The following is a 17,206-nucleotide window of genomic DNA, read 5'->3' as shown; positions in this document are numbered from 1 at the left end:
CGTGAGTGCAAGAGCCTAAGCTTGTGTGCTACAGCAGCATTTGCTGCCAGGCAGGGGGTCCTTCTGCAAGCATGCAGCCCCCTCCCTGTATAGAGACAGCTTTCTGCCGGCACAACCTATTTTGCCCAGGTAGCAATTTGCCAGTCGATTTATCTGGAGTGGAGTGAGTTTAACGCCACTTCCACACTGCAGTGTAGGTGTTTAACTCAATCTTCAAATACATCCTAACCTACTTGGAAGGAAGGTATGAGCAGTTTTTAATAAAGCCTCTTGCCCATCAGCACATTAATCCCTCCCCAGACATCACAGGATCCAGAGAAGCCTGGGTATTTGTAAGTTAAGTTTCCTGTTTTTCCAGCCAAGACTGGAATAGTTGCAGAACACTAAGAACCAAAACCTCCCCTTATTCTGTCCCCCTGAACTCACCACCCCATTACACTCAGAGCATTTATAAGGCTAAGAGAATCCCTCAACCAGTCAATCTGCTCCTGTAACAGCCACTTTTCTGGGCAATAGCTTCACATTTTAAAAAAGCAAATAATCAACAACTGTTGCTGTGTGCCAGCAGAAAGCAACTCACCAGACTGTGTGCTGGTCTGTGCTGCAGTATCCGAGTCCTGGGTGCTCCATGGTCTGTCCCACCCAGTCAGGTTGAGAGACTGCAGGCCAAGGCACAGGTCGTTTGTGTCCGGGAGCCCACGGGGAGACTCTTGAGCAGAGTTGGGGAAAAGCATCCTGCTTGCCACTGCTCCTTCAGAGTCTTGGAAGTCTGCTCAGGTGGAACAAACACAAGCTGAAGAGTTCAGGAATTTTTAGGAGGAGTTTTCCAAAGCTTCAAGCCAGATCCTGCCCTATGATGAAGCCACTGAGACTAACAACTTCATCCCAAAGGGAAGACTACCATTTGTCCAGGAACCAGCCCCCTCCCTCCTCTGCCCCCCCTCCACCTTCCTATCCTGTCTGCATTACTGACTGGGCCAGCATGTGATCAGGCTGCTGATGCTTACTGTGCTAACAGTGACGTCACTCAGGCATGCAACATAACCGCATCATTTATTACAAAATAAAGGTAGAGGAGAGATTCCCCTGAAAGACGAGACAGCATGCAGAAAGGAAAAGGCACAGCTACAGTACATCAAGGGAGGCAGCCAGCACAAATAAGCCGTGAGCTACAGCACAGTGGAAAAGAGGATTGAGACAGCAATCCTCAGCAGCGGCAACAGCTCTGACCCACTAGTTTAGTGCTATCCAGCTCTCCTGTCCCTGCCCCTCCCCCTCCACCCACAAACCCAAAAACACTTTAGTCCTGGACAGGCTCCAGACCCGATTCAGCCACCCAACGCAAAGCTTCACAATTCTGCTAGCATAATCTATTTGCTTCAACTTGGCCATTGAGCCTCCCTGACTCTGCATTGTTTACTATTCAATAATATGGATAACCTTCAAAAAAATCCTCAGCAATAGGAAGAGAAGTGCATTATATTGCAGACCAGTCTGAGCCTACATGTCACACTAGGAAAAACTTGGCCGGGCAGAGCAGAATTCCCAGTTCACATTTAGACAGGAATTTTCATGGCTCACTGACCTTCTATCCCTCCCCACCCCACTGCCCCCCCATGGGGGGTGGGTGTCCTCCAGCCAGAGCTATTAAAGATGCTGGATTCCTGCCTTAGTTTAGGTGTCTGTGCCAGCATGCTAGAGAGAAAGGCAGACAGTTTAGAACAAGAATGCCAGTTTGATGCAGGATCTGGGGGCTGATTAAGCCACAAGATGCTCAGCTACCTTACCCAAAACCTGAGTCACTCAGGGCATTTGTAAGCCAGCTCCCAAGCAGAAGGACAGTCTCTTCCATGCTGTCCCCATACCCCCCACCATTGCATGGCATGCAATGAACACCCCACCCCCTCACTCTTCAGCAGGGTGCTGCAGTGACTCCTGCTTGCCACATTTGTCACATGTAATTATAGCTACCCCAGGCATCACTACCAGTCTGGAACTCAGCTCTGTGACCTCCCTTCTGGCCCCACAGCAGAATCCCAAGTGATTTACTGGTCTACATGCCTAGCACAGCTCCAGATGCTGACACCAGTCATCAAATACCTTAAGGCAGAACCAGGTTTGTGCTACAGCAGAAGATGGACCCTACCTAACCCTCAGATTGGGAACCCCAAAGTTTCCTAACACATACAGTATGATGATCCCTGGGAAGTCTGGGACCTGCAGGTCAGAGAGAATAGGACATGGTAATGCTGCAGCCACACCTGCTGGCAGCCAGCACTCTGTCCCCACCACCCTCATGACTAAGGCCTACACACACTGTACACTTTTTAAAAAAACTGATTGTCAGACTAGTACAGCCTTTAGTGTAGACACAATGGTGTAAAGGTGCTTATTACTGGCAGGGCTAGTAGCCCTGCCTATAATGGGAAGTTTGGTGCAACCTTAATGAGGCCATTCTCAGTTATCTGTAACTTTGCCAAATTGTAACCATTTGGGCTGAAAGTTTTGTGCCATGTGTCAGCCTCCACTGAAATTTCCCCAAAGATCAGCCTAAGCATTCATCTGTTTCCAAGAGTGAGGTTAGGGAAAAAAGCAGACCTTTACCATGGAAAAAACAGAAGATTTCTTTGAAATGCTCTAGCATCCCCATGCTTTGGAGCAGGGACCTGGAATTTGGCAAAAGGCACATCCCTGATCCAAAGTCTGCTGTAGATCCATCCATATGACAAACCTTTCAAAACTGTTTGCACATGCTGAGAAGAGGCTTCAGGGATTTGATAAACAAGATTCCATCCTGCACATGCTCCAGTCTCAGCCCCTAGTGCTGACCAAGCACATGGCACTGGCCAGGGGTGAAGGCTCTCCCTGTAATGGCTGCTCTGGGCCAGGGCAGGGCTGGCCACTGGAACAGAGAGCAAGAAGCCCCTCTGTTACCCTCAGCTGACATCCAGGCAGTCATTTGATTCAAGGCAGGGGGAACGGAGATCAGATGGGGGAGACTGGGACAAGGAGCCAGGGGAATTGGGGCCAGATTAGGTGAGAAAACTGAGGGAGACTAGGAGTTAGTGGGGATGGTAATGTGGGGTGGGCAGGGACTGGGAACAGAGGTAGGGCACATGGAAGGACTAGGAACTGGCTGGGCAAGGAGACTAGGAGTGGAGTAGTTTGGAGCAGTGAGACCAGCTTACTGGGCAAGCAGACTGGGATTGAAAGCCTGATAAGTGGCAACTAAGTGGGAAGAATAGGGCTAGGACTAAACTGGGGTGGGGAAAAAAACTTGTACCAGTAAAAGGGGTATGGGCACAAAGGGGTCAACTGGAGGCAATGGGCAGAAGAGCACATTTCCCCCCCAAGGACCTGGAATGGAACCAAAGTTCCCAAGTCTCAGCATTCCTCTGCTGCCAGCAAATACCTGGCAAGGTGACCCTTCCACCTCTAGTGCTGCTCCATGCAGAGGATAGTACTATTGCTGTCAGTTACTCTGTTCCCTCAACTGGCAGAGGTCTGTATATGGATCCAAAGGTTCCAACCCAGCTTGGGACCCATAGGGTGTCAATAAGACAAAATTTGAGTTTTTAAACAATTAACTGAATCCAGTCCAGGTCACAAAAGCTATCTGAGAACACTGCCAAGTCAAGCACTCAGGAGTTCAGAAATGCCAGAATTCAGGTGCAGCCTTAATTCATGTATGTATTACAACAGTCTCATCACATTAGACCATTTTCAACAGGACCCTGCCTCATTCACTGCATGGAGTCCAGCTGCTGTGGGGACAGGTCAGGGCTGTTAGTGAAGGTGCCTGTAGGATCCCTGCCTCATTAGTCAAGGAAGTTGGAGGTGAGTAGTGAGTGAGGCAGGTGATTGCAGAAAGGAGGGTGTGACAGGGCATGCATGCCCCACACTGGGATTGCAGGGGTTAACCCCTCACTATGGGCTGAGGAAGCCATGCCCTCATGGACCTACTGGGCATGCTCAGAGAGCAAACCCAGTATAAGAGGGAGCAGCCTGGCTCAGTCTGGGCAGACCACTGTAGGGGAACGTGGTGTGCTGCTGGCCCCTCTGAAGGGCTGTGAGCACCCTACAATGTGGAGGCCAGCCAGCTGACAGCAACCCTCAACCCCCAGGCACTGGACAAAACTGAGGGAGAAGGAACTGAGGGAACTAGGAAGCCATGAGATGCAGAGAAGTGGGCAGGAAATAACCCAGAGAGTTAATGGACAACAGGAGGCTAGCTTGGTGTGTTTCGGCCAGATCCCTGCCACCAAGAGGGCCCTGGGTTGGGACCTGGTGGAGAGGGTGGGCCTGGGTCCCCCATCCTGGCCACTGCCCCCTGAGGTGGCAGCCCATCCTGACAGTGAGACTGGCTACACAGCCCCAAGGGTGTGCAGGCACAGCCATGGGCCTGACCTGTGACAGAGGGTCTCATGATTAAGGCAGTTAAATGCTCCTGAGGAATTCAATTCTATCCCTGCCTCATCCACAGAATTCTTATGTAAAGCTGGGCATGTCACTTAAAACTTCACAGGGGGGTCACAAAGTGTTCCTCATTTTCTGGGTGCCCAATTTAAAACCTTTGGTTTGATTTACACATGTGCTGACCACTCTTGGCTGGCAAATGAATTCAAATGGGAGCTGTGCTGTGAACATAATTAAGTGCTATATAATGCTAAGGATTCTGAAACAAAATCAGGTTGTAAGGGGTCTCAAATTGGGCACCCTGGATCAGTAGGTACTTCTGACCTTAACTTGGGCAATAGGGATCCCACCACTCAACTCACAGGAACATTTGTGAAGCTTCATACTGAGATGAGAACCACAGAAGAGCCCACGAGGAAATAATTCTGTCTTTAGAGCAGGGTTTGACTAGCATGCAGTATGAGGCCTAGGATTATGCTGAACAGTGAGAACGAAGTACATAGCTACTCCTTCCCCGAGCACTATCCGTTCTGTGCACTGACTGAAACGTGACCTGTGACTGTGCTGAGGACTATCATGAGGCATGTGCATAAGGGGACTGAGCTGAAGTTGCAGAGGCAAACTGGCATGTCCTAACTTTTGAGTACTTGCCTTTGCAAGCTGCATGATCTTCATGTAGTTTTTGCATGCAATACTGGTACAACGTATTCCCCTTCCTGCACAGGCCTAAGCGACACCAAAGATAAACACTTATGTTCTACCTATAGCCACACTAGGGTATGGAACTACTTTAGCTCTAGTAGTATAGCTGGAGGTGCAACTTGTTTCAGATGGGGCCTGAGTCTTTAAACTTAGTCATGATGCTGCACTAAAGACACTTTCCAGGCAATTCAGTTAGTTCCCACAGCAACCATAACTCAGCTCATGATCATGCAACATTTCTACATAGGCTGTTTATGGGAGTGCCATAGCCCAAGTCTGTGGGAACCATCTTTCTACTGATGACTTGCACTTTAAAAACCACTACAGTGACTAACTTGTCCTGACCTCCAGGTTTAATAGAAGGAAAGAGGGCAATATGCATTAGAACAGTGAACCACCTTTCCAGAATACTGTACCCCTTTCAGGAGTCTGATTTGTCTTGTGTGCCCCCAAGTTTCACTTGAACTACTTGCTTACAAAAGTCAGACAAAACTACAGACGTGTCACAGCGCACTATTACTGAAAGGCTTACTATCTCATTTACCGTATTTATATTCCAATTGACTTTATACTGAAAAGTACAATTATAAACAAGTCATTGTCTGGATGAAATTTTAGTTTGTACTGACTTTGCTGGTGCTTTTTATGTAGCCTATTGTAAAACTAGGCAACTATCTAGATGAGTTGATGTACCTACTGGAAGACCTCTGCATACCCCAGGCTGAGAACCACAACATTAGAGAGCACATTCAAGTCAGACTCTGCACACTCTAGTTCATGTCATACTGGCCCAAACTAAACACCCTACAGACCACAAGACATTTTCAGCAGAAAGGCTGCCAGTAATTAACATTTCCAATGGCATCTTAAGGTGACCTGCAAAGGAAGGAATGAGTTCATGTCCTCCTTGCTATAATGAGAAAGGCCTGAGACACTCCAAATTTATTTTTAAGCCTGGCAATTCAGGTCATCTACAGCTTTCCTGCATCCATTCACTATGGGTGAATAGACAATTAGCATGACACAAACATGCTTTACTTTTAAGAGGGTCCCAGCTTTGCAGAAGATAGGTACAGGTCATCCAGGAAGATGCTAGATAATACAATTTCCAGAATCTGCTTGAGAACACTACCTCCCTAGCTTTCCAGTATGCAGCCTTCTAGTAAGATTTAGGTAAGACCTAATGTAGGAAAGACCTTTTTTTGTTCCTTGAAGTTGTACAAATCTGTCTCCACCTGCACCCACCAGTTACTCAGATCAGTTAGACAAACCCTAGCTGCTGCCTCCACACTCAGCGCAGTCTCGCAAAGTGCACTCCTGCATCCCTGCAAAGTTTAGCTTTCAAGCCAAGTGACCCCATAAAGCACAGAAGTCAAGTGAACATTCAAATTCAAAGGTACAGGATGCATCTTGAGCTAACCCCCCATTACAAGGCCCCTCATTTCACAGAAGGTAAGACGTTTCAGGGTCTTTGTAAGCCCTGTGGTTTAGATCCATGTTGGTCCTTAGATGCCACATTGCAATGCCCAATACCCTGCCACCTAGCAAAATCCACAGCCTCAAGTTTGGCTTTAGGCTCCCTAGACACTGCATGAGCGCACTTGCACCTAAGAACAGAGCTCACAGAAGCCAGCAAGCTGAGTGCAGAGCAACCTAAGCTAGCCAATAGGAAATGGGGGTGGCCTAACCCCACACTTCAGAGGAAGTCAGGTGCCTTCAGGTTTGTGCCACTGTAGTGCTTCACTGTAGACAGGACTTGTGTTACCAGGAGTAAGTCTCCTGCTGACACAGGTAATCCATCTCCCCAATTTTCCAGTGATGACCAGGCCTAGGACTGGGCATCTCCCTCTGCTCTGGTTCAGCCATGCATTCTACTAGAGAGAATAAGTCAGACCCAGGTCCAAGCCCCTGCTCCCCATCAGGCTGAGGAGGAAAGTGAACCAGGCCTCACATCCTGACTGAGTGCTCTAGCCACTGGGTTAAGAATTATCAGAGCCACCTCATTGGATGGCAGTGTTTTTAGAGAGGCATGAGGCATGCCTTCAGGAGACCTACACCCACTTCACAACTAAGTACCAGGACTGAGGGGGCTGTGTGCATGTCCAGCAGCAGTTTAGATGCCAGGGGACTAAGCATCTGCAGGGTTTGATGGCAGCTGGGCAGGGGTTTTGAGTATCTGAATTTTGGACCCAGGCACTTAAATCCCTTTGTGGCTCTAGCTCTGAACAAATGTTTCTTTACCTCCTCATGGTTGGCATTAGGTGGAAGATTTTAGGCCACTGAATGAGAATTCACTTGCTAAAGGGTTTCTGCCCATAATGAAACTGAACTGGAGTTAAGGCCGTTAGTGTCTAAGGTCTTTGAGAATTCACATTTACCACACTAAGGGCTTGTCTACACAATTAGTTCGTGGCAAGCTGCAGCATGAATCCATCCTGCACTAGCCAGCCACTGCATGGACCCTCCTGACACATTAACAGCTCATTAACTCACTTTAAATCAAGTCCTCACTGAAATGGGATTAAGTCAAAGTACATTAACAAATGCAGCAGGGTCCTCATGGACAGCCTGTAGCAGGCTAGTATGGGGTGGATTCACACCCCAGTTTCCCCATGAACTGTAGACAAGCCCTTAAAGAACATGGAATCTTTGAGATCTATTGTTCGTAGATAGTGGGTCTTTCTGCCCACTGCAGCCAGGGAACAGGCAAGAAACCCTGAAGGCTTTCAGTTAAGTGTTGCTTTTCCCATAATCTGAGGGTATGTCATGTCTACACAGAAAAAAACCCCACAGCTGGTCAGTGCAGCTCTGGCTGTGGGGCTGCTTCATTGCTTGTAGATGTCCAGGCTTGGGCTGGAGCCCTGGCTCTGGGACCCTTTGGGGGTAGGAGTCCCTTGGCCTTGAAGTCTACACAGCAATGAAATAGCCCTGCAGCCCAAGCCTGAGTCGGCTGGCAAAGGGCAGCCATGGGGTTCTCTTTACTGGGTAGACATACTCTGAGTAGTGCCAAAACTTGACATTTAATGGTGTATTAACTGCTTCAGAGCCAGTGGGGGAGTATACCTTGTTTGTGATTAACTCTGAAAGGCCAATGATTAATGACAATTTCAAGAACCACAGAGGGGAAAGGCATTCTTTGTTCCTGGCCTCTGCAGCAGGAGGAAGTACGAGTTAGACTCCACAGGACATACTTGCCTAGATCATACACAAATCCATTTCACTGACAGAGCTAGAACTCCCTACTACAGCACTGGTCAGGAAACCACTGCAGGAGAACCTAAAGTCTGCACCAGCAAGAGGAGCAATTCCAGCTAACACAGCTGCTGCAAGAGCACTACACAATCCAAACATACTAGAAGGCTAACATTACCAGCTCAGGTTTCAGAGTAACAGCCGTGTTAGTCTGTATTCGCAAAAAGAAAAGGAGGACTTGTGGCACCTTAGAGACTAACCAATTTATTTGAGCATGAGCTTTTGTGAGCTACAGCTCACTTCATTGGATGCATACTGTGGAAACTGCAGAAGACATTATATACACAGAGACCATGAAACAATACCTCCTCCCACCCCACTCTCCTGCTGGTAATAGCTTATCTAAAGTGATAATCAAGGTGGGCCATTTCCAGCACAAATCCATGTTCTCTCACCCTCCCCCCCTCCAAAAACCAGCTCAGCTGGTGGAGAAGAGGCTATCATCTCAGTGCCTGCCTACACCAGGGGTATGATTTTTAAATTGCACCAACATGTCATGCATTAATTGGTCAGTGTAGAACCAGCTAGTGCACACTGCAGGTAATACATTAAAGCGCACTAGGGAACCTTTAGTGCACACCAGCAGCATCCACACAGATCTTTTAATATGCAACATGTTAACTTACTTTAGAAGCTACTCCCACACTTTAGACAAGCCTTAAGACTTACTACATGACCCAGAGTTGAGGGGGGGGGATCTGCTTCCAATCACTGATGAGTCAGATTTGATGGAGACCCACTTTAATGAGTTGTTGGAAACAGCTACTGAAGTCCACACAGAAAGTCACCCTTTAAAGTCTAACATCTGAGATGCTATGCATCTCCTCCCATGCAAGTGTAACAATTCTCAGCTTTCCTGATGTTGGCCCAGTCACAGGTTAAGTCACAAGTTATTTTCTATTGTCGAATCTTACCTGTGCCTGAACTAGGATACCATGTTATACCCTGCAGAACTATGGTTAAGGCTTCAAGATAGTTCTGTATTTTGGGGCACTGCTTCTGACCCCAACATGCTGGAGAAGTATTCAGGAGCCCAAACTCAAAGGTGCAAGTGAAGAAATCTATTCCACTTGGCATTTTAGTTGAATATTTCCCTGTGGTTGCAGACTGAACAAGGTGGGGAATGGTATGAGTTGTGATCATGCTATTTGGTGATGTGTGGTGTTTTTAAAAAGCTTTTAATTTGTGACTGCTAGAACCACCTTAAAATGAAAGCTTGGATCCTGCAGAATGACCCTTATGGGCTGGATCAACAATTCTTGTGTGGTAGGCATCTGACTCCTCTGCCTTAAGGACTAGCACTATGCCCCATTACAAATTCCAGACCCTCAGAACTGGGGTTTAATTTGAGATAGTGGGAAGTGTACTTTCTTCTCCCCCAAAACAAGAGTTGCTTAAGGCATTCTCCTTATGCTCAGGGAAATGGTCTTGTGGGTATGACACTGACTGGAATTCAGGAGATCTGGGTTAAATTCCTGGCTCTGCCTTTGAGAAGTCACTTCATCTCAGTGCCTCAATTCCCCATCTGTAGAGTGAGGATAAATACTTCTGCTACAATCCTTAATCTCAGCTGTTTAGACTTAAAGCTCTTTGGAGAAGGGACTGTCTCTTAGCACACAGGTCCCCCAATGCCATTATATTTCCAAAAATGCCACCTTTGAGACCAAGCACAGGCTGCAAACTAAAAGGCAAACGTTCAGGAGTGTTATACTTGCAAGTGCAGTGTTAGAGGCTGCCAGACAGGTTCTACAGCTAGAGCAAGTGTTGCCAGCAACCAATATAATGCTGTATTGGACATCTGAGTAACCTGGATTGTTAGTGAAGCTGAGCTCTGGGCAACTTCTGGAGCAATTCATTCATTAAATTGATGAAACATTACTAGGGACAACCCCATAAGACTCAGCTGTTTAATCTTAACCAGTGTTAAGACAACCACAAAGAAAATGGTCAGCCTTTTAAAAGGCTGACGTACTGTTTGGCTTAGTATGGAGCATTCAGTCCCACTGGTATTAGTTTTTCCTTCATGTCAAACAACTTCTTGAGAGTCTGAATGACTCTCCAGCCATATAAACTATACCAGTCAATTGAAAGCTTAAAGCTTTATCTGCAGGACCACCAAGCTTATAGCGTTGTTTCCTTTCTTGTGTCTGTACATCTTTCCACTCTTGAAGTGAAGGATCTTTACATGCATTTGTGCACTTCCTCAATTGCACTAGACAATTATTTAAGTATTAGAGAAAAGGGTCCAAGCCTCTACAAATCTTTATTCTACATTGAGTGTAATCCTTTTACACATGCTGAAAGGGGCATTTTAAACTAAAACTGAATCACAAACAAAATCCAGGATGAGCTGAGGAAGTCAATGGAGATAACTGGCAACAGAAATTAAAGCATGAATGATTCCCTACTGGGTTAAGTCCTTTTCCTAACTGTTTTCCAGGATGGTAAGTTAGATAAAAACTGTAGTACTATTAAAGCAACATTAATTTACAGTTGCACAGTTAAGCTCTCAGGTGAGGAATGCCATACTTGAGAATGCATGCAGAACCATAATGCTGCCCTTTATTCATGTGAATTATGATACAGCATTTAGTTATACAACTACACTATAGGACTGCAGTGAGTGAGGAACAGTTCCTGCAGGATCCTGCCTTGTTCAGTCCTTGAGTTTGGACAAAGCAGCTAGGACTACATTCTACAAGAAACAGTAAGTGATCTTGATCCTACTGCAACTGCACAGGGGCAGAATTAGAATCACATGGACATGAGTTTTGGCATTCTTGACTAGTGATTAATTGTACAACATTAATGCGGTTAAATTTTCTAGCTTAAGGAAATATCATTAACAGATACTGATTTGACCCCACCTAATGCCCTGTCCCCATGCAAGTATACTCACTGATACAGGACTCTACATTTTCCAAAATATGGAAACTCCTGGTGCACTGAGAGCAAGTGTTCTAATATAAGCTAGATAAGGCAGGGCTCCTTCAGCAAAAGCATCTTCCCCTTTGCCAAGAGGAGAGATGTAACTGAAGCTGCCCATGCTTGTGAAGGGGCCGCACCATCAATAAAAACTGACTTAAGTGGTGATAGCTTGGGTCTTGTGGCCCTCTGATGTTCTGGCCCCACCACATCCAAGATGGCCTCCTGCAGAAACCTTAGGAAGCTGCACTCTATAAATCTTCTTGATGCTACTGATTAGTCATGTTTTTAATTTATTAGGGTTTTTAATCCCTACACCAGTCCTGCAATGTTTTCATCCTCTGTACTTAAGTGAGCTGCACCCTTATTTCAAGGAACAAGGATTTTAGCCTCCTGTTGCAGAGAATGAGATCTGATCTTGACAGATTGGTCTCAGCTGGTTTTAGAGAGACCCCTTAAATATTTTTATTCTCTCATTCAGCTAGTGTTATGGCTTTTGCCAATCCAAGAACCACTTTGGAAAGAAGCCAGCGAAGAGCACAACATACTGTGCAAGACAGAGAACAAGACTGCATACATATTGTAATTACAGTGCTTGGAATGGCAGTCTCTTCAGTCACGTATGAAGTTTGATATTTTAAGACCAGCATATCAAGGCAAACTTATGCCCAAGTCTCATAGTTTGCCCTTGTATGTGTCATGAAGGCTCTCCACAAGGATAATCTGGAACTCAAATGTGACTGAGTAACAGACATGCCTATTAAACAAAAGCTGCCCAGTTAGTTTCCTAGCGTACATCAACTATGCGCCACACTGACTGGGGAGTAGGATACATCCATAACCATACCCACTCCTCCTGAAATAGACTTGGATCCACTGGCTGAAAGGACCCAGGAGAGGTTTACTAGCAGCAGGCTGGATGAACAGAGGGACTCCTTCTCTTTGGGGCTTGCAAGCATAAGCCGAGTCTTCACTAGGAGCATTTTCCTAGTATAGCTATATTGGCAAAATTTTACTAAAGACAAGGCCTGAGGCCAGACCTACACTACAGACCTATATTGGTATAATTAAATCACCTCAGGGGTGTGAAAAATCCCCACCCCTGAATGATGTAGTTACACTGACTTAACCCCCAAGTAGATCACACTATACTGACAGGTGAGCTTCTCCTATTGACACAGCCATCACCTCTTGGGGAGATGGATTAACTACACCAATGGGAGAAGCTGTGTCAATGTAGTGTCTTCACTGAAGGGTTGCAGTGGTATGGCTGCTCTGCTGTACACAAAGATAAGCCCTAAGGAAGTGTTTAAACATCAAAGTAGGACACAATCCAAAATAAGTCTTGCACCAAGCAGATTTGCAAAAGGTGACAGTTTAGTTGTTTCAGTGCAAGTTTGTGTGTAAACCAGAATGAAGACCCTGACCAGCCCTCCAGCAGGAAAAGAGACTTGACCCTTTTTGATATTTCTATGGTAGAAAGAAGCTGCTGAAAGAGACTCAGGCTCTTATGCATCACAGGGCTGCACACAGATCTGCAGTGGTTTCCTTCACAAACCATCTTTATTATGCTCCCCACTTGTTAGTACTCTTCAAAGAGACATTAAAAAATACCAAGCAAGACAGGTTTACATATTACTTCCAGCTATGGAATCCCTGTATTGCAACCATCTGACATTGCTCTGTGCTCATAAGAGCACAAACCAGCCAATTCACCTGGCAAAAGGTCACGTCTTCCTTTTGTGATGGGTGTCGTGCAGACTCCACTGAAATCCAGAGAGTTATCCAGCATGGCATTTATTCTGCGGAAGATATCTGCATTGCTGCAAGTAGAGAGAGCAGGTGCATCAGGGCTATCCCAGCAGTCTTTGGTGGTCCTCCCAATATCTTCCTTCTAGGCAGAAAGTGAAAAGTGTTAGTGCCTAGCCATGCTAATTAGATGTTAGCTGGCCTACTTTGAACAAGGTATGATTTTTACAGCCACAGTTTGGTTTTAAGTTCAATACTTGGTTACTTTTACCTTTAGGCCTCTACACTTAGAGCCACATCTCAGTATAGTTCCTTTGTGTCAAAGGAAGAGGGCCAAGAGCATGGGTGAGAAAGCTTTTGTTAGTATAAAGAATGACCAGTGAAATCAGAACACCCCTCCTCAAGTCTTACCCTGTTCTGTAAAAGACAACCTAGTCAAGCAGTGTCTTGCCTGGGGCTGCACAAGTCAGCAGCATAACTGGGATATGGGACTCAGTTCTGGTCTTCCAGTCCTATGATCAGATCACAACAGCTACTGAGAACCCTTTCAGTACTGATGTGCAAGAGGCCACCTAGCTCTGGTTTGACAAGGTCCTGGAATTTTGCATATCCAGAGTACAGATACATTTGAGCCAATATAGGATTTCCAAACACACCATCTTGAACACAGTTGCCCTTCTGTAGTTTGTCTGCACTGCACAGTCTGGGGTGGGGGTTGCCCATAGGTAGCACTTTCTTCATTGCTTTGATAATGGACGACACACAGTGGTCATAGTCTGACCCACCAGTCTAGATGGTACCCGTATAAACACTTGTTTCTTCTGAAGAGATTGTGTAGAAGCACCTACAGTGGCTGGACACTTACTTGCTAGAGGGGCAGGAAAAGAAACCTGGGACATTTTGGGGTGCAGCAAAGCTCACATGCCTTGTCTGTAGTGGTGCCCCCAAGGCTAGCCATGCCCCACTAACATTAACCACAACCATCCTTGCCCACATTAGCAGCAAATTTCTGTTGATCACGGTTAGCATTTAACATACTGCATTGAGTCAGACTCTGCCTAGGCCTCCCCCTAGCTGCTGGGGAAGGAGAACCTCACTTGATTTTCACTATTAGGTATGGAGCTCTGGACACAGCAATTCCAGGTACTATGGCCCAACTCAGCAATCAGAGCAGTGGGGTTAGTGAGAAAGCCACCCTCTTGCAAAAAAAAGGTGGTGACAACACCTGCTTTTGAGAGGTACCATGAAGTCTACAGGAATGATTTCACTTGGAGGGAAGTGGGGAAGGAGCACTTGTGATCCTGGCAGACCAGGTGCTAGCTCCTGCCAAGGTCCCCATGTCTCAGCTGAATACTGAAATACAGAGCTGGAACCAGTCTGGCTCACCTGTTAAAATAGGTATTAGAATTATATGTATGTGTTTAGACTTTATGGAATGCTTGTGAAATGCTGCATATATTAATTACATTTATAACATTGTATTGTAAGGTAATGTTCATACATTTGCATTGTAAGCCTCTAACCGTAAATCAGACAGCAGAGAGGCATTAATTAGCATGAAATGCTGGCCTCCTACAAAAGGCGTTATGCCTTGTCCAACTAGGAAGGCCCATCAACAGATGAGTGGAACATTAGAGGTCTCTCACACAGGAGACTTGCAAGCGAATTCATCCAATTGACGTAGTTTGCAGCTCAAAGTCAGAGGGAGGAAAGGAACAAAAACCCTTACCAAGGAGGAACTATACCATTATTGCTTAGACTCTGGGGGCAAGGTTTTCTAGGCATATGCAAGAGACTGCCAATGATGAGCCTGGGTTAGCCTTAAGAGCACACAAAGCTCACTTATTACTGAAGTTTTTAGTACCTTTTGAAACTGAAGATTTTAACTCATTTGTCTGTTTACACTTGCTTTAACTTTTTAAGCCAGAGGTTCACAAACTCTGATCTGTGACCTCCATTCAGGTGGTCTGCACATAGTTCCCTCTAAGGTGCACGCCTGGGCAGCCACATAAGAGAACGAAGGGCCACCCACCTAATTAGTGGAGCCATGCAACTTTCCTCAGCTCAGGGGGAGAGGGCACATCATTGCATTAGAAAGGTAAGACTACTGATATTAAATACGAGTTGTGCGCTTTTATTTGTAGAACAAAAAATGTTAATCACTAAGGTTTTTTATATAGCACATTCATCCAAAGTGCTTTGTTAGCTAGCTAATGGTACAAAAAACATCTGGAAAGATTAAGTGGTCTGCTGAGGGTCTCAGCAATTTGAGTGGCCCACACACACCAAAGTTTGAGAACTGCTGTTTTAAGCAACTCATTTTCTTTTCCTATTTAATAAACCTATAGACAGTTTGTTATAGGATTGGCTACAAGTGTAGTGTATGGTGAGATTTAAGGTTCAGCTGACCTGGGGTAAGTGACTGGCCCTTTGGGACTTGCAGTAACCTGACTTGCTGTGATTCATGGTGTAAGGGACCATTGCAAAGATAGAGCCACCTGGGTGGTGAGAAAGATTGGGGTACCCAACAGGACTGTCTGACTCCATGTTAAGGCTGATAGCACCCGAGGAGTTGATGCCTGGTAAGTGGTTGGTGAAATGTATGTCTAGAACTCACAGCCAATTTGGTGCTTGCATGCTGGTTCTTAAGTCTGTCCTGAGGTTGGTACTCATGCTCTTTAGCCACTGCAGAGCAACAGGACAGCACTGTGAGCTAGTCCCCTGCCCATCACTCCAGTCAGCAGCTATTAACTGGAATGACAGCCAAAGTAAGCCGAGCATTAGCCTGACTTTAGGGAGGAAAAGCATAACTAAGTGTTGGTCTTTTCCTGTCCTCCCAGAAGCCCTGCCTCATGGTGACCCTCTAGAAGAGGGAATGGAGAGCAATGTACTCCCTGGCACCATCCCAGAGTGTTAGCACTACATTCTCAAGCCTCTGCTGACCCAGGAGCAAGATGCCACACTGTGCTGTGCTATTGGGTTGGGGACACCTGCCCCACTCATCCAACTGAAGTGCCAATGCAGCCAAGAGCTGTGCTCCTGTGGGTGTCTGTGTAAGTCCCATGCACAGGCACACAAAAGTTATCACTGATGGAGTCTTGCAGGGAAGGTTTAAAACAGGGGCAGGAAAATACAATTCCTGCAGTCCTGACCCCTGGAATGGCGAAGGAGTCATTTTCACTGTGCAACCCTGGATTCCGCAGCCTTTAACAAGCTGGCTACAATGCTCGATTCCTAGGACGAGAACAGAACACACATCAACTGCAGCAAAGCTGATACAGGCCAGGCTGTTGAAGCTACCAGCCATTAAATCTGCTCCCATGAAATGAAGGAAAACAGGAAAGCATTCTGCTCTGTTTAAGACAGAACATGTGCTTGGTCAATACATACCGACTTAGAATTATGCAAAAGTCAAATTTCTCTTCAGGAATCTTGGACACAGCCTGTATCCACAAAAACCAACAAGGAGTCCAGTGGCACCTTAAAGACTAAGATTTATTTGGGCATAAGCTTTTGTCTTATGCCCAAATAAATCTGTTTTTAAGGTGCCACTGGACTCCTTGTTGGTTTTGTGGATACAGACTAACACCGATACCCGACATACATAACCTCCTTTATTCATAACCAGCGGTTGCAGTCTCACTACAACGCTCGTATGGGAAGGAAGGCTTGTATGCCAGAAATGCTGCTATCAGCACAAAATCAAGCAAAGTCTGAATAGACAGTTGCTGGGCTGGTTTTATTTTTAGAAGCCCTGTTAAAGTTCTCTTGTAAGTGAACGTAACTGCCATACTGGGCCAGACCAAAGGTCCATCAAGCCCAGTATCCTGTCCTCTGACAGTGGCCCCAAAGGGAATGGACAGGTTATCAAGTGTTCCATGCCCTGTCACCCAATCACAGCTTCTGGCAAACAGAGACTAGGGACACCATTCCTGCCCATCCTGGCTAATAGCTATTGATGGACCTATCTTCCATGAATCTAGCTCCCTTTTGAACCCTGTTATAGTATTGGCTTTCACAACACCCTCTGGCAAGGTGTTCCAGAGGTTGACAGTTCATTGCAAGAAAAAATACTGTGTTTGTTTTAAACCTGTTACCTATTAATTTCATTTGGTGGCCCTTTGTTCTTGTATTATGAGAAGGAGTAAACGCTTCCTTATTT

At 46.0% G+C, this 17,206-nt stretch overlaps 1 protein-coding gene across 5 annotated transcripts in view; it reads right to left on the bottom strand.

Moving 5' to 3' along the window:
* The window catches only part of CPEB1 (cytoplasmic polyadenylation element binding protein 1), a 78,422-nt gene that overhangs the window by 47,949 nt on the left and 13,267 nt on the right, over positions 1-17,206 (bottom strand). For 3 of the 5 annotated variants that reach the window (XM_073363185.1, XM_073363186.1, XM_073363188.1), the window contains exons 2-3: positions 13,012-13,189; positions 581-769 (exon numbers count right to left, since the gene is read on the bottom strand). In XM_073363185.1, the coding sequence (XP_073219286.1) occupies positions 581-769; positions 13,012-13,189 (367 nt within the window). The remainder of the gene's footprint in view (positions 1-580; positions 770-13,011; positions 13,190-17,206) is intronic. The other 2 variants (XM_073363189.1, XM_073363187.2) reach the window with 2 other exon arrangements.

Source organism: Lepidochelys kempii, chromosome 10 (genome assembly GCF_965140285.1).
Source record: "Lepidochelys kempii isolate rLepKem1 chromosome 10, rLepKem1.hap1, whole genome shotgun sequence".
In the NCBI taxonomy this organism is placed as follows: Eukaryota; Metazoa; Chordata; order Testudines; family Cheloniidae; genus Lepidochelys; species Lepidochelys kempii.
The sequence above is the reverse complement of the archived record's forward strand: the minus strand, read 5'-3'. Positions and strand labels throughout refer to the sequence as shown.